The 17,275-nt window shown below is 40.6% G+C and overlaps 2 protein-coding genes across 5 annotated transcripts in view; both read left to right on the top strand.

Annotated features, from left to right (window-relative positions):
* Positions 1–17,275, top strand: part of FAM3B (FAM3 metabolism regulating signaling molecule B) — an 82,499-nt gene that overhangs the window by 38,112 nt on the left and 27,112 nt on the right. The gene's annotated exons all lie outside the window — the stretch shown is intronic.
* The window catches only part of BACE2 (beta-secretase 2), a 39,857-nt gene that overhangs the window by 17,484 nt on the left and 5,098 nt on the right, over positions 1–17,275 (top strand). For 3 of the 4 annotated variants that reach the window (XR_014546949.1, XM_083608771.1, XM_083608772.1), the window contains exons 2-8: positions 1,341–1,429; positions 3,271–3,487; positions 5,138–5,266; positions 7,156–7,290; positions 9,255–9,356; positions 12,748–12,897; positions 15,568–15,736. Coding sequence is in view for 2 of the 4 variants with exons in the window: in XM_083608771.1 (XP_083464897.1) it covers positions 1,341–1,429; positions 3,271–3,487; positions 5,138–5,266; positions 7,156–7,290; positions 9,255–9,356; positions 12,748–12,897; positions 15,568–15,736 (991 nt within the window). In the remaining 2 variants the exon portion in view is untranslated. Of the gene's footprint in view, positions 1–1,340; positions 1,430–3,270; positions 3,488–5,137; positions 5,267–7,155; positions 7,291–9,254; positions 9,357–12,747; positions 12,898–15,567; positions 17,163–17,275 lie in introns of all 4 variants that reach the window. The other variant, XR_014546950.1, reaches the window with a different exon arrangement.

Genomic DNA, 17,275 nt, shown 5'->3' with positions numbered 1-17,275 from the left:
ATGGGCAGTCAAATTCTTTTTCAAAGAAGTATCTTTGAATTCTGTAGGGTGGTAGTTCAAAAACATTCTTTACAGTTCTGGTAATTTGCTAACCCTAGTTTTTGTAGAACTATTTGTAGTTAGGAAGTGAGAATCCCTGTAGCTTTCATTTTGTTTTTTAAAATGCCTCTGTCTCTCTCAAAGGTTGGGGTACTCCATAATAGCCAAGTATTTTCTCTGTGATTGCGTTTTATTAGCCTTAACACTAGTAAAATACATTCTTCCTAATCTCACTGAGTTCTTGGTTCCATTCCTATACCTATAACTTGTTTTGATTACTGACAGTTCAAGCTGGAATGGGGAAAACTGGTCCTCCTGATGTTGTTGTATTCCAGGTCCCTTCAGCCCCAGCCAACCTGGCTAGTGGTCAGGGATGATGGGAGCTGCAACATCTGGAGGGCCACAGATTCATCATCCCTGAACTAAAGGGAGTGAATTAAAATTAAAGGTGGCTTCTACAGTGAAATATGAAGAACAATGATCAAAGTTAGAAAGCATAATCACTTACATTAGGCCTGGAGGTGTGTCCTGTGGCTAATGGAAACTGGAATCCAACAACATCTGCAGGGTTTCAGGTTCTTCACTCCTGAGCTGCATCATGCTCTTTGGTCCAAAAATGGTCCTGCAGGTATCATTCTAACAATAAAAGGAAAGGCGATACACTGTACATGTCTTTTTCAGGTACTTGCTCATTGAAAAGCTAGCAGGATGACTCTTTGAAAAGTTGCCAGCAAAGGTCTTGAAAACATCAGCAAGCTATTGGCAAAGATGAGGATCCTCTTAAAAAATATTTCTAATTTTCAGATTAAATGAAAAGCATTGCTCCACTTCTCCTGCTTCCTTCAACTTCCTGCTTATTTCCCTACACTTTCTTTCTCTAACCTGTACTTCAGCCTCAAATCTCTCATGTTGCTACTTCAGAAAAGATTAGTTTTCTCAATACCAGCTCATGGCCACTTCATTCCTGTTTTTATAAATAAACTGCAAATGGATATATGTATAAAACTAAAATAGATACATGAGAAAAGATGTGTCATGGTGGGATCCTAGGCATCTGTTTATAGATCTGAGGGGACTGACATTACAGAATCATGCTTTAAAAGTCTTAACACTATAAGTTTTTAAAGATCTGAGAATACTTTCACCACACACAAAAAGTTATCAAAACATAATGTTGAAAAAATAATAATCATGGTTTTGATTTACATAGTTAGAGCTTGAGTAGGGAAGCAGGCTAAAATTATGTCCAGGTTTTTCTATATATTGTAATTGACATGAATAATTATTTTTCTTTTATGCAGCTAAATATTTTGGTTGACACTGGAAGTAGCAACTTTGCTGTTGCAGGAGTACCAAATGCAGATCTGACCTCCTACTTCAACACAAAAGTGTAAGTGTATTGCTCTCCATCTTGACAACATTTCTATTGACAAAAAAGTGCTCCAAAAATAACGCTGGAAAAAAACATAGTTTTGAATTAAGTGATTAGTTCTCAGGTAGGAACACAGATAAAATGTTTTCCTTGTTTTACCATAGTTAATGTGGAGGGCTGCATCTCCATATTTGCAGAGCTGTATCCTTGTGCGGTTTCACACACACACGCCCTAATGATGTATTATGTGTGTCAGAACCTCATAAGTGGCTCACATGTCCAACATTGCCCTCCCTTTCGGCAAAAAGATATTTGCATCTAAAGGAACTATGTCACTGACTGAGCAACAAGTGTGTCCGTGCTGCCAAATGTTATTGGAATATCACAATATACTTCTGCTGTAATGTATTGATCAGCCTTTTGAAATCAGATGATAAGAGTGCAATGGAGTTCATGTCAGTTTTATCACTGAGCTGCTTAGTGCCATAACTGTTGCTGCATTGAGCCAGTCGGGTTTCCATTAAGCAGGGTCTGTTGATGTGGCAGAATTAAAGGCCTGGAGTTGTATTCAACATAGCACTAAGGAGACTGCTCTGTCAGTGCAAACTTTTCTGCTCGTCCAATGGAACAATCTCCCACTCTCCCCCATGCACTGTTCTGGAGGTTCTCCTGACCCTCAAGAGCCCATTTGGAGTGGATGTGAAGGGGAAGATGGGGGTGAATAATTACTTGGGGTGAATAATTACACAGGCTTCTGCTAGTGCAATGATTTTGTTGAATACAGCCATGTACTGTATTTTTATTTTTCACACACACACACACACACACACACACACACACACACAGATAGATATAAAATAATAGTGTGCCAATAGTTGTTCTGTAGTTTATACATGCTATTTACTAGACACATGTATGTATTTAATAAGCTTAAAGAAAGATACAGACAAGTTGTAAAATTGCAGTATGAAATTGCTATTACAACAATGAATGAATATTTCAATGGATTATAGCTGGTTGAAAAGTCCCAGAGCAACTGTTATTTTTGCATTGATTTTCGAAGCTCAAGGGAGCTATTGGTGGTATAATTGAAATTATAGTAAATAATTAGACAAAGATCTAATTTTTGTCAAAGGAAATCCTGAAATACATTAGAGCAAAAATACATTACAGCAAAACAAGTTAAAATTGCGGTGCTGCCATGTTCTGCACTTATGCAAGTAGTATTGAGAAAAAAATTATCCCATAGATGGAGTGTTGGCTGCCTTCTTCTGTTTTCAGACTAGCGTCTAATAGACTTCTCAAGACTATCTAGCAATTGGGCATCCTTATATTGTTAAGGTATATCTAATAGACATTTGATTCCATAATTATATGTAGGAAATGGAGGCCATATATGACATTTTCTGCAAAGAGATATTTTAGAAGAAAATGAATATAGTTTACATTTTGTCATAAGCTCATAATTGAAATCAACCATTAGTCTCTTTTGTCTTTTTAGTAGATCAAAATATTATTCATTCATTCATTCAATTTATAAACCGCCCTTCATCTGAAGATCACAGGGTGGTTTTATACTGTAAACACAAAAACGTACACTACATTTAAGTGGAAAGTTGAAATGGGGAGGAATTGCTCTGGTTGATGTGACATTTTGGAATATGTGGAGGGCAAGGTGCAATTTTTTTGAGTTTTCGTGATTTATACATCATTCACTTTTCCCTGTTGCAGAATTTGGATGAAGCCCATGGTTTCTCTTCAAATCATATAAATATTTCACGTAAGATGATAATTTGTAGCATGTAGCACAATACAGCATTGCTTTGTAAGTTTTCAGTGCCCCTTTCTTCCTTTCTTAGATCAAGCACATATAAGTTACTGGGCACTGTGGTCTCTGTTAAATATACCCAAGGAAGCTGGATAGGGACTCTCGGCACAGATGTTGTTACCATCCCTAAAGGAATCAACGGCACTTTTACCATCAACATTGTAACCATCTCTGAGTCAGAGAATTTCTTTTTGAAAGGTGTTCAATGGCATGGGATCCTTGGACTTGCCTATGATGCCTTGGCTAAGGTAATTTGAGTGCTTACCTACCGACTCATACATTAAGAGCATATGGTGATCCTGCTAGGCTACCATCCCCTTCTCACAATGGCCGGCCAGGTACCTGGGGGAAGCCTGGAAGCAGGGCATGGTTGCAGCAGCAGCACTGCCCACCTGTGAATCCCAGCAACTGCCTCTGGACACTGGAGGGAGTACATAACCATCAAGGCAAGCAGCCTTGTCCTCTATGAATTTATCTAATTTTGTTTTAAAGACATCCAAGTTGCTGGAAGACAGATAACCCCCCCCCCGAAGTTCCTTATAATAGTCACCCCATATATAGTGGTACCTCGGAAATTGAATGGAATCCATTCTGGAAGTCCATTCGACTTCCGAAACATTCAGAAACCAAGGCACAGCTTCCGATTGGCTGCAGGAAGCTCCTGCAGCCAATCGGAAGCCACAGAAGTCATAGAATCATAGAATCATAGAGTTGGAAAAGACCACAAGGGCCATCGAGTCCAACCCCCTGCCAAGCAGGAAACACCATCAGAGCACTCCTGTCATATGGTTGTCAAGCCTCTGCTTAAAGACCTCCAAAGAAGGAGACTCCACCACACTCCTTGACAGCAAATTCCACTGTCGAACAGCTCTTACTGTCAGGAAGTTCTTCCTAATGTTTAGGTGGAATCTTCTTTCTTGTAGTTTGGAACCATTGCTCCGTGTCCGCTTCTCTGGAGCAGCAGAAAACAACCTTTCTCCCTCCTCTATGTGACATCCTTTTATATATTTGAACATGGCTATCATATCAGCCCTTAACCTCCTCTTCTCCAGGCTAAACATGCCCAGCTCCCTTAGCCGTTCCTCATAAGGCATCGTTTCCAGGCCTTTGACCATTTTGGTTGCCCTCCTCTGGACACGTTCCAGTTTGTCAGTGTCCTTCTTGAACTGTGGTGCCCAGAACTGGACACAGTATTCCAGGTGAGGTCTGACCAGAGCAGAATACAGTGGCACTATTACTTCCCTGTATGTCATGTCGGACATTTGGGTTTCAAAGAACGTTTGCAAACCGGAACACTCACTTCCGAGTTTGCGGCGTTCAGGAGCCAAAACGTTTGACTCGCAAGGCATTTGGGGTCCAAGGTACGGCTGTATACTGCAATAATTCTGTCCAAGACTATGTGAAGGAGACTGAAGCCAGTCTCATTCCTATACCCAACCATATGCTCTTACTTGCAAAATAGTAATACTGGTTCAGAATTCATGGGCAATTTCTAGATTTTAGCTGGGAAATTTAACATGTAAAATAAGCATACATGCATTGGAATATATATATGAGAGAAACACTGTCCTGGTGGTGTTGGAGGTGAGGCAGGCATGTTAAGTGAGGAGGTGTAAGGCACACTCTTAATCCCATCACATGTAGAGAGATTTAGATCTGGTGTAACCTCTGACAGACATCTACAGATGGATCATTAGATTAAACATTAGTTTATTATAACATCTCTGTCAGCATGATTAATTTACATGTAAACGATTTAACCATTTTAACCAGCAAAATGATTCACATGGGTTCTATATGGAAGGCATTGGAGAGAAAAATGCTTTCTGAGGGGGGTATACGTGTGAACAGACACCTGATTTATACACAATTAACACTTTGTTTTGTTTTTGCTGCAGCCCTCAAGTTCTGTGGAGACATTTTTTGATTCCCTTGTGAATCAAGCAAAGATCCCCAATATATTTTCCTTACAGATGTGTGGAGCTGGATTGCCAGTTACTGGAACTGGTACCAATGGAGGTAGTCTTGTGGGTATCTGCCAGCCTGAAACAGAAAATATTGGTGACTTTTTACCACTTTTGTAATGCGGTGAATTTAAACCTGTTTACTTGAAATTCAGCCCTTTTCATTGCATTATGCTTTTAATTACCATATCCATTAGAAGGCAAAACAAACAGATTTAGAGTGGCTTACTCAATTTTCCATTCAGACTATTAAAATTAGAGAAGCATGCATAAATTTCTCATACTTATCCACATTAAGTTTCTTTTACTGATTTTTCCAATAGTGAATAAAAAAATCTGCCTGTGGGGATTTGAAGATCTGCTCTATTGTTCTAACAGTATGATAAGTAAAATCAGCATCCAGAACTTTGGATGGTGCAGCCTTATTCAGGTGTTATATGGAGGAGAAAGGCTATGCACCCTGACCATGCACTCTAGCCCCAGCCCTTACCTTCTCACATTGAGTGGGAATGTCTGAAGGGTGCTTCTAAGTGTGGGGGATTCCAAGCAGTGCCACATAAATCTTCTAAGAACATTCACCTGAATGTGTAGTAATAGACTTTCCCATTCAACCCAGAATGATCAGAGCACCACAGAAAAGACTGTGTGCACCTTTACACCCTTCACTCATGTTGGGAGTTTCCTATTTTTGTATTATGTGTGAACATAGATTTTATGATCCAAGCAACATGTAAGCAAAGTTCTGTTGGTTTCATTGTAACGTCCATGTCAACGGGTATACATTTCTGGTGTCATATATATATATATATATATATATATATATATATATATATATATATATTCATTCTGTGTATCCTAAAAGAAACTGTGTTCCCCCTCTTTTTCTTCTAGCTAAAGTGGATTAAGAAGTGCTTGTTTGTCTTTGCATGCTTTATTTTTGTCCATTCCTGCCCCTCACATTTGACATTCAGCATTCTATATAGAATTTGTTTTGTAAGAGAAGCACAAAAAGTGCCATTCTATACATGCTAACCCAGATGGGTCCTGTTGCATTCAGTGGGGCCCACCCCCAAGTAAGTGTACATTGGATAGCTCTGTAAGAAAACGTGACCCACAGCCATTAAAATCAGTAAGGCCTTCCCCCCCCCAATATATTTTGTGATATCTCAGCTGTTCGTGGTTTTTCTTCCCATAAAGTTCAAGTTTAACAAGCAGTCTCTGCTCTGCTCAGAGTTACTTGGGCCACTAGTTTTCCTAAATGAAAATGCCTAGTGTATGGATATACTGTTTGGGTCAATATTGTAAACCATGGGGCAAAACCATTTGAGAGGCGAGGTCACAAATGTACACATGCTAATCTGCATTTGCTCTATGCCCATGCCCAGCCTTAGTCAATGTACAAAGATGAGAACTTTTCTGAAGAAGTGTGCATGCACACGAAAGCTTATACTTAGTTGGTCTCTAAGGTGCTACTAGGCAATTTTTTTATTTCAACTTTTCCCTGGTATTTAAAAACTGTCTGTGACTTGCTCTTTAGAAAGAGAGAGAGAGGTAAACAAACATAAAGCATCTCAGTCATTTTAATAGCATTTGTGACATAGAGAATGTCTGACCTCCCTGGGTTTATTACTCATAACCGGTAATACCTGAAATTATCCCTTCTATAATTCTGTTCTCCCATGTATCTTAAGACACAGTCTTACGTCTGAGCAGAAGACCAGCCATGTTCTGATTAAAATATTTTTTTAAACTGCTTTAATTTAGTTTTACTAAAAAAAAAACCTGACTGGGTCTGCAATGCATATGTTAAATGCATATGTTAAACAAGTGGGTTTAAAATGCGTGTAAATACAACTTAAGTCCCCTGAGCACCATCTGACAGGGGGACATGCATGCTCTATATCTTTACTGTCGTGTGTTTGATTGTGCGGCAACCACCATTTCCTTTTCAGGTCCTGGGTGGAATTGAACCAAGCCTATACAAGGGGGAAATCTGGTACACACCTGTTGAGAAAGAGTGGTATTATCAGGTTGAAATACTCAAATTGGAAGTTGGAGGCGAGAACCTTAACTTGGACTGTAAAGAGGTATTTATAGCAAGGAAGCACAATTTAATCTTTCTTCATTCAGGGGTGGCCAATATGGTGTTAGTCAGACTGCATGTTGTGGTGGTGCTGCCACTTCCCTTCCCTCATAGCTGTGATGGCTTCCCCTCGCTGAAACTGGGAGCAGAGTGTCAGCAAGGGAGAGAGAAGCTCTGGGTTGGTGGGTGCAAGAGCCCTTGAAATGTTCTTAGACTCCAGCTCCCACCAATCGCAACCATCATGGCCAATAGTTAGGGAGGGTGGGAGTTGTGGTCCGTTAATGTATAGAGGGTAACCACCCCCTGCATTCCAAAAATCTAGTGTAAAATGCTAATCAGCAAATGTGGAGAACAATTGGATTAGTGTTGAATCCTAAATATACTTCAGTTGTGTTGAAAAGGAATTTATTTCAGAGCATACAAATTAAAGTTAGAGTGTGTAGATGGGAGGAAAAACACTGTTGCAGATGCCAGCCTTTTTTTCATTTGCAAGCATCTGCTAGCCTCAGTTTCTCTTCCCCAGATCTCTTTTCTACTGGACTTTTCCCATGATCCTTTCATGAGTTGTCATGTACTCTGGCATCCCTAGTCTTGCCTGTGAAATGTTGGAGGGTGTGCAGGTTTATCTGCTACATGCAGTTCTCCCTCAAACTGACCAGTCTGGCCAATTTTTATTGCTAACTAAAGGTAGAAAAGTAAAGATTTACCCCCTTTCCCTCATATTGTCTTTAAAGAACCCTAATTTTTTTTGCAAAATAATCTTTGTGCTCCTAGATGGTGAGACTCAGCTTCATAGTAACTGTGGTTGTTTTTTAACGTCTAAGGTTGAAATCATTTTCTATCATGTTTCTATCATGTTTTACATTGCTGTAACCTGCCCAACTGAAGAGTGGGTACTAAAACCAATCATAGCAACAATAGCAACATGGATTAGAAGTATAATTAATCATATATATATATAGATACTGGGGGGGGGGGAGCCCCACTGAAGTTGATTAAGACTTGTTTCTGAGTAAACCGGCATGAGACTGGGCTGTTAGTCTTACTGTCTTACAAATGTGACATGCAGAGCCGTCTTTCCCATTGGGTTTACTGACGCGTTGCAGCAGGGCTCCGGCCTCTCAGCGTGCAGCTTCCTTCCCAAGCCCCTGCGGGAGGAGAACGATTCCCTGCAGAGCCTTGGGAAAAGGTTGACAACGTTGGGAAATGGGGTGGGATGGGGTGCCGGAGGAATCTTTGCACCACAGCACCGGATATGCCCTGGTGACATGTTTTATTATATATGTGCATATTTCTCTTCCATGGATTAAGTGGCTGGCTCCTTGTGCTAACTGCTCGTCTTTCTGCCTCTGCGTCCCTCTGACCAAGTCCTTGTGCAGTTCTTCTCCCATTTTTAGAATTTAGTGCTACAACCCCTAATGTATCCTAATTCAGATATGTATGGAAATCATCCAACAGGCTACACACCCACGCCCATGCCCTCACACCAGAGCTATTTTTTTGCCCAGTTCCAGAGTTGGAACTTGGGGTTCCAAGGCAGGTAAGCTCCTGCAACTTTGAAATCTGTCCAAACCTGCTACAAAGTTATCCAGTTTAGACATGGAAATAGTTCCCTCTTGTTCAAATTCAGGTTGTCAGCTGAGACTCTTCTGTGACGTACGATGTGTGTAATCCTGTCCAACAGACAATACATCTCACAGGACCAATTGAGCCTGGGGTCAGAGCTGGCTTTCCCATTAAACTTCTGCTTAGGCTATGCTGGGGGAATCCTGCTTGGGCTCAAGGCAGCTGAGAAATGTCACTGCCTCTGTAATGGGGATTTGGAGGAGGCGTGCAGAGAGGAGCTGACATCACAGAGGGCCCTATGCTCTGCCATCGCACCACCAGAAGGAGCGGCTTTTATTGACTTTCCATTGCAGTTTGCTGCTACAGCATGTTGATGTCTTCGTTCCCCTTTCCCCTGTTTAGTACAACTCGGATAAAGCCATTGTAGACAGCGGCACCACACTCCTGCGCCTGCCAGAAAAAGTCTTCAGTGCTGTTGTGGGAGCAATTATACAGAAATCCTTGGTAAGTTCCAGCTCATGAGACACATTGTTCCTTAAAGGAACTGTTTTAAATAGCTGTCTTAGGACAGTAGTTTCTCAATGAGGGATGCCACTAAGCCACCTTTTTCCATCACAGGTGGAGGAGACTTCTTAGGGGAGGAAGTGTAACTAATTTTTAATCACCATTTTAAAAATGGCATGATTTTGTTTGACTCTAATGTATTTACAGAGTAGAAGCATTCTGTCCTTCTCCAAACTTTGAGGAGTTTGGGCTAAAACCTAATGGCTTTGTTGGCAGCCATTCCCAAAATAAGTGCTCTTTTGCCTTGCAACACAGGCTATTGTTCTCTTAAAAAGAGACACTGTGACAGTGAACAATCTTGTTTGCTCTAATGGGTTTTTATCTATGTGTGGCTTAAGGCCCAGTGTGTGGATTGTATCTACCCAAAAAAGTGTGTGTGTTGGTTATATTGGTGTATTTGTCAGAATCCAAAATTATGACCCAGGCTCTGGCTCTAAACCTCTGCCACAAGGAAAGTCCACTCACATGTGAGCCCCTCTCCCCCCCCCCCCCCGATTGATACACACGGAGCACATTGTGCTACGGCAGAAGCTAAGTAGTTTGTCAAAATATAGTGTGTATTCTGTATTTCAGAGGTGTGGAAGCTGAGGTCATCCAGATGTTGTTAGACTCCATCTTGCATCAGCCACAGCCAACATGGCCAACAGTTGGGAATTATGGGAGTTGTATTCCAACCACATCTAAAGAGCCATAGGTTTCTCATTCCCTGTTATATATTAGGAAGGAATTAAACTGCACATTAAATAAATAGAGGGGAGGAAGGTGGAAACATATTTTCTCCTTCTCCTCTCTGATCAATAGCAAGAATGTAAACCAGAATCAGGACAGATAAACTACAGGTTTCATATTCTATGGATCAGAGCTTCTTTTCTTCTGAAAAGCATAAAGCAGGGAAATGTCCAGTAGCTGTGAAGGCAGAGAGACGAGTGATGGGAGGGAGGAGACATTGTCACTGGGAAGGGCTGCCCTCTGCACTTGAATGCCATCTTGGCACTGAATGCATGGGGCAATATCTTTTAGTCCTACACGGAAAAGGAGCAGTAGCACGTGCACTAGGAAGTGAAAAGCTGTCTGCCTCCCTTGAGACTAGACTCCCCCACTGGCTGTTTTCTTAAATGAAAAGAAAGAGAAGGAAGGAACTGAGCCCAGAAATAATGAATGGAGGCTGTGCTTTGATCTTATGTCAGAAGAGCCTATCTAAATTCTTCTAATCTCTGACAGAACATTTCAGCACCACTTGTAGGTTGAATTGCTCAGTGTGAAACTAGCCGTATGACTCCAGGTAAACCTATTCACCAATTTGGCTTTTTCTCACTTAACAAATAACGAAAGTAGGAAACTGGCAGATTTTTACATGATTTTTGTGCATCTGCAGTAAGGATGGCTAGATCTGGATCCAATGATGGATATGTATAATAATATTTGCAAAATTGCCCCACTACTGATACATTATCGGGGGGGGGGGGCGGCCTCTAATGCAATTTGGGGAAATGTAGTAGGAACTAGGGGTAACACTATACGATGACTTAGGACTGCTATTTTAATTTGTTAATCATATCCTGTCACTTCTAGGTGTTAAATAATATGATACGAAAACATCCAATGTAATAATAAAACAAAATAAACATAAGAACCAAGCATCACTTTACAGGGCACAGGATTTTTTTAAAGTGTTAAACCTTTTTTGTGTGATATTGAGTGTTAGTCATACCTAAGCTTGTTGATTTCAGTGGATCTACTGTAATCATTGCTGTAAATATGACTAACATTGGCTATTACACTACTTTTTAAAAAAAGTCCTTTTAAAAGCCTAGGAGAAAAGGAAAGTCTTAGTCCATTCCTGAAATGACATTAATATTGGCTCCAGGTTATTTAGGGAGACTTCGTTTCAGGGGCAGTAGCTTCTCTGTCCTGTTTTTTCTTTTTGAAATATGTATGTTCTTCTGTCCCTGTTTACCAGAGAGAGTCCTCATTTTCAGATATGTTTCTCTTGTCAATCACTGTCCCTGCTGCTGCCTTTTCAGCGTCAGTTGCTGGAGTTGTCATTCTCCTGTGCTATGTCTTGCATTCCCCAGGGTCTCTAGAATTTAAGTATTTGGGAGTTGTCCTGTTGGCATATAAATTCATGAACACTAAGCTGTCATATAGTACACATGCTGACATGCCATGTGCTGGTGAGGCTCACTTTATTGTTTACAAAATGTAAACAAGGACAGGCTCTCTCTTGTTTTTGCATATCTTTAACACACCCACGCGCATGCACCCACCCACCCACACACACACACACACACCCAGAGAGGACAGTGTCTTTGGAGATTGTGCATTACAGTCTGTTGCAGAGTCAATGAATAGAGTTGAAGCAGCTGATGGTAGCAGCTTAGCAAATGTGTTTTGGGAAGGGAGCAGCTGAAGACATCCCTTGTATGAGAATAGGGTGGTGGTTTTGTGCAAGCATATCCTTTTTTTGTCTGAAATGTCTGACAGCTTGTTAATAAAGTGCTCAGTATCAATGTACACGCTCAACAATAGGACTGTGGAGTTGACCTTTTCTTCTTCACTCAAACCATATTTGTTTTGGTGGGAATGTTTGCTAATGACAAGGTGATAAGAGCTTCAGCTGCCTCAGAAAGCAAACACTGAGCACAAAGGACTCAGCTTAAGGAAGTGTATTTGCCCTATCCTGTATTTGTATATTTACATTAGTGTATTATGTGCCTCTCAAAAACTGTAAATGTGGGAAAGAAAGTTAGCCTGACTTGCATGGGTTGTTATATAGATTTATGTTCTTGCATATTTATTTTCTTGAATATGTTCTTATTGCACTTGAAATAAATGGTTCATGCTAACACATGTCTACTCAGTTCTTTTGAAAGCTTTCTCCCAGGTAAGTGTGTAAGGAACTCCAAAGTTCAATCTGATGCTAATTCAGTAGAGGTGAAATGAAAGAAAGGGCTGACAGGGTTAATTATCAGTCCAATAAAATAAGTGGACAGATGTGGTTTTTTTGTTTTTTTTTAGCAGAAAGACATTTTGATCTTCAAAAGCTTGAGACTTTAATCAGCAAGGTAGCGAACAGAATCAAGGCTAGTTACTGTTCAGGGGTCGTGATACAATGGACTCTTCCTAGTTATTGTATCACTTGCATACGTTTCCCACTTCCAACGTGATTTGCCACTGCCCTTTGAAACCAGGATCACATGCTCCCAGCTGCTTCTTTTCCAGGAATTTTGCTAATGCTTCTCCTCAAGACTGTGCCTGTTCATAGGTGACAAAAAAAAAAGGATCTCATTAATTCAACCTAATGTCCCCACCTCCTCCATTTTCTGTATAGATTCAAGAATTCTCACCTGGATTTTGGAATGGTGTACAGCTTGCTTGCTGGGCTAAAACTGAACAGCCTTGGACCTTCTTTCCAGAGATATCTATCTATCTGAGAGATGAAAATTCCAGCAGATCATTCAGGATCACTGTCTTTCCACAGGTCTGAACAAGCCCTTTATTGTAGTGTTCGTCAAAAGAAGCAATAATTTCATTCATCGTACAGCACTTAATGAGTACTTCATTGAAGATTTTGGCATTTGTATATATTGCCTTTTTAAAAACAGGATTTATAGTGCTGCTGTTCTTTTCCACACTAACTCAGAAGGTTGGCTGCCCTTTGGTGGAATCTTGCTGGTCTCCTCATCACTAATAGTTCAGTGCTTGCTTATCGTTCTGTAGAGATCTTTTCAGCGGCAACACAACAACTCTGTTCACAGGACATAGTTATTACTTACTAAAATAGTAAGCTAGCATATCCAGCCAGTTGGAATGGGAGGACAGAATTATGTCACTATGACACGCCCCCAATCCATTTGCAGTTATTTCAACATTGACATGGAAAACCAGAGTTTGCAAAAGCCCAGATATGGTCCTACAAGGGTACAGTTCAAGGAAGCATAAATTCCATGCAGATATTGTACTGAATATGCACAACCCCCTTCCATTCTGTACATTTGCTGACTCTGCCATGGAGTCCATAACATAGAAGACTAAAGGAGCATGTGAGTCCTTTAATCAGCTATCACAATATAGTGAACCATGCACATCCATCACATATCAAAATGTTTAAAATCCAGGAATGGGGACCTTTTGTTAATCCGCATTGTAATCAATAGGCCTATTCCTATTTTGTGATTCTACATTTTCAGAAAAATGGTGGCTGGTTCACACATGATAATTCTTTAGAAATGTGCAAGTCTCTTGCCAGACTCGCTGCCAGTAGACTTTCGTGGACAGTCTTTTTGCACCATGCTGGTGTTATAGACCATTGTCTTTTCAGTCATTGCTCAGGTGGAGCACCCCTGAATAAATTCAATCTGGCTAGGATCCTGACAGCAGACACTTATACTCCTGGAATGTCTACATGGGGATGGGGTGGGGTCATGATGTTTGAACTAGCCCCTTGGTTTGTGGGAATAACACAATGCAGTCCAACTAGTCTTAGCCAATTTATAAGAAAATCTGCTTTTAGACTAACTAGTTAATTCTTTGCACGGGGGGAGGAAGTACTAAAATTCCTTCTCCCCCTCCCCCCACAAGAGCATTAATGAAGTGATATTTTATGAAGCTATTATGATCTTTATCATCTGAGTATGCAAAGATTGTGAAGCCGATTGACGAGAGTCCAGAAATTATTCATGTAAATCTGATTATCTTGAAATATTTCTGTAAGCTTAAGTGTTTCCTTGCCCGTACTTTCAAGCAGCTTTAATGAAGCAAATGTGACTTTGAAATGGCCTTCAGTTGTAATTCCAGGCTTAAACTTTTAATGAGCAGCCAAGTAACATAGGGACCTGTTTTTGCCTTGATGGCATTGTACATTCTGAAGTCTAACTTATTTCCATATATTCTTAACACTATTTTAGGAAAACACATGCACATTGCTATGTAAAGGCTAGATCAGTTTTAATTTAGAGTATATCCTACACAAAATTGCAGTTGCTTTTCTCATTTCAGTAACTTTGTTGCCGTTGATTTGTGTAATGCAAGCTTGTCACACAGGACCCTGTTCTCCTGGTTCCACCATTTCTCTAAGCCAGGTTGTCATGTATATCCCAAATGCAAAAGGGTGCTTAAAACGCCTACCTGGGACATATGACATACTTCAGAACAATTGACTCTGGCTCTTATTGATCAGAAGGTCACTCCCTCCAAGGTGAGGGGACAGATCTTTTAAAAGTTGAGTTGCTCTTGGCACTTTGGTCCCTCTAACCGTCAGGGATCCAGGCCAGATCTTCCACACCACCAGGAAGTTGACCACCCTTCCTGTCCACTTGTAGGTAGACTGAGATAATTGTGCTGCTAGTACCTAATTAGGACTGATGTAGTCTGCTTTTGGAGTTATTGGGCTCTTTTTTGCTTTTAATATTTCTGTTGAACCTTATTGCCCTCTTCCTTATATATTTTTAACAAAGTTTCACAATTTGGACTAGTGGAGTCAAGTGTGTGATGGCCACCCTCAGGATTTGGGAATCTCCATTTGCCTAGATCACTTTGGATTTCACACTACTGGAAGTCTTAAGACCAGAGTTGGTGAAGCCAGGAACTTGCTCTACTCTGATGGAGAAGCAGAGGACTGGGGGGAGCTGGCTTTACACTCTGAGCAAATTTGCAAGGAATTGGCTGGAGAAGTGAGATGTGCTGGTCCAGGATTTAAACATTAATTTGATATTTCCAGTTTTCACTCCTGTTTGTGGGGCTGTAGATTACCAAAAGATGGTGGTAGTGGTGGTGGCAGCAGCGGCAGCCACTGAATAGTAATACTTAACTGGCAATACTGCCGGGCTATTGTGTAGCAGTTGCAGAAGGAAGGAGGGCACAAGAGGTCATGCGCGCGCACACACACACACCCCAGCTGAAGTCAATTGTGGATGGTGAGGAATGATGGAAAGAAGTATACAAATTTCTGTGTGAAAAGTAAGTAGGGTTTATTCACTTTGAGTTCTTCACAAGCTGCAACTTAAAACCCAGCATTTTTATAGTTAATGGAGTCATTACCCCATCCTTTGTAATTTGGCTGCTGTTGTGTGTTCAGATCTTATCTGCTAATCTTCTAAATTTAGGTATATTGCTGCTCCTTAATTGTCCTTTTTTCTTTCCAAATAAACAGCTTTATATTCAGCCTGCTTTTGAGACTAGTCAGAATTTACGCTGTTATCGTTTTGGCATCTCCTCTTCTACCAATGCCCTGGTCATTGGCGCGACAGTGATGGAAGGATTCTATGTCATCTTTGATAGAGCTCAAAAGAGAGTGGGCTTTGCATTAAGTACTTGTGCTGGTAAGAGACCACTTCTGAATAGCATATACTTAACAATTTAAGGTAGCACCTGAAGTCTTTTATTTTTATTTTATTTTTTTCATTTATTGGATTTGTGTACCACCCTTCCTCAAAAGATCTCAGGGTGGTTCACAATATAAGCTTAACAATCTGCTTTTTAAAAATCACATAAAAGAACCCTGTCCAAATACTTCGAACATTGTTTGCAAATCTGCAAATTATTTTTTAGCGCTGTTGTGTGGGTTGCAGTTTTAATCTTCACAACAATCTTGTAAAGTAGGATAGGCATTCAGATTATTTTCCAAAAGCCACCGAGGAGCTTCAGAAGTGAGCTGGGCTGGTATCCACACAACTAGTCCCATGTGCCCAAGGGAACTATTGACTCGCCTTTCTTCAATTCCTATTCCCTGTTACAAATTACTTTGGAAACTGAGGGAATTGTCAAATGCAATTTAGCATTGTGCAGGGAGCTTTCTTGTTCAGAAGGGGGTGGGAATCCTGTTGGGCTTCAGCCCCAAAATAATTATTAAAATAAACCAGCTTAGGCCTCTTGGTTTTACCTGAACCTGAATCACACACACGTGCATGATGGTCTCAGATTAGTACAGGCTTGTTCTGGAAAGGAATATTAATTTTTGACATAAAGTATGAGAAGCAATTTTGCTGTTACATTTCTCAGTAAAGCAAATATGCTGTTACATTTCTCAGTAAAGCAAATATGAATCAATGTGATTGCCCTTTTGAAATAAGATGCTTTTTGGAAATGAAAAGCCCAAATGTATGTTGGAAGTACTTGAATATAGAGTTTTATTAATACTCTTATTGCAGTTCTAATAAGATTACTTGATAGTCTTAAACTGTCTGTAATATCTTCCCATTTCAGATAAATTACTAGGCAGGGGAAAGGTTAGGTGAGTAGGAAACCAATAGATAGAATGTAAACCTTTTGATGTACAAGAACAGGAGAGTTAACAGGGACCTGAAATCATTCATTTTGCTAGAAGGAGAACAGAATGTTCACTTTGACTTTATTTTAAGATGAAATTTTGTATTCCGTGTGACTTTCATGTGGGAGAAGTATGACCAAATGGGAAATAAACTACAGTAAAAAGCTTAATTTAATGTGTAGCTGGATTTTGTTTATATATTTATCTGGTTGTTCTTCAATATGCACACTTCCTTTAGCTTGGATTTAATGGAGAACTTTAAGTGTTATCACCATATGTAGTCCTAAACCTACCCACTCACGGGGCTTTGTGGGGCAGCAGAAGAGTCCACAGATTGCCTGCTCATAACAGCAGCTGTGGAAGATCGGGGGGGGGGGAGGACGTAATTGGGTGGGTCTGATCCCTTCATCAGCTCCAGGCTGGCACAGTGATCTGGTTCAGTTCAGAATGGCACAGCGATTGGGTCCAGCGGATCCCAGGTTGGCAGTGGCGTAGCGTGGGGGGTGCAGGGGGGGCCGGCCGCACCGGCCGCAACATCTGGGGTTAGGGCAAATCCATGGGTTAGGGGGCGCAAATCCACGGGTTAGGGGGC

This window comes from Podarcis filfolensis, assembly GCF_964270895.1.
Source record: "Podarcis filfolensis genome assembly, chromosome: 4".
Taxonomy (NCBI): Eukaryota; Metazoa; Chordata; class Lepidosauria; order Squamata; family Lacertidae; genus Podarcis; species Podarcis filfolensis.
The sequence above is the reverse complement of the archived record's forward strand: the minus strand, read 5'-3'. Positions and strand labels throughout refer to the sequence as shown.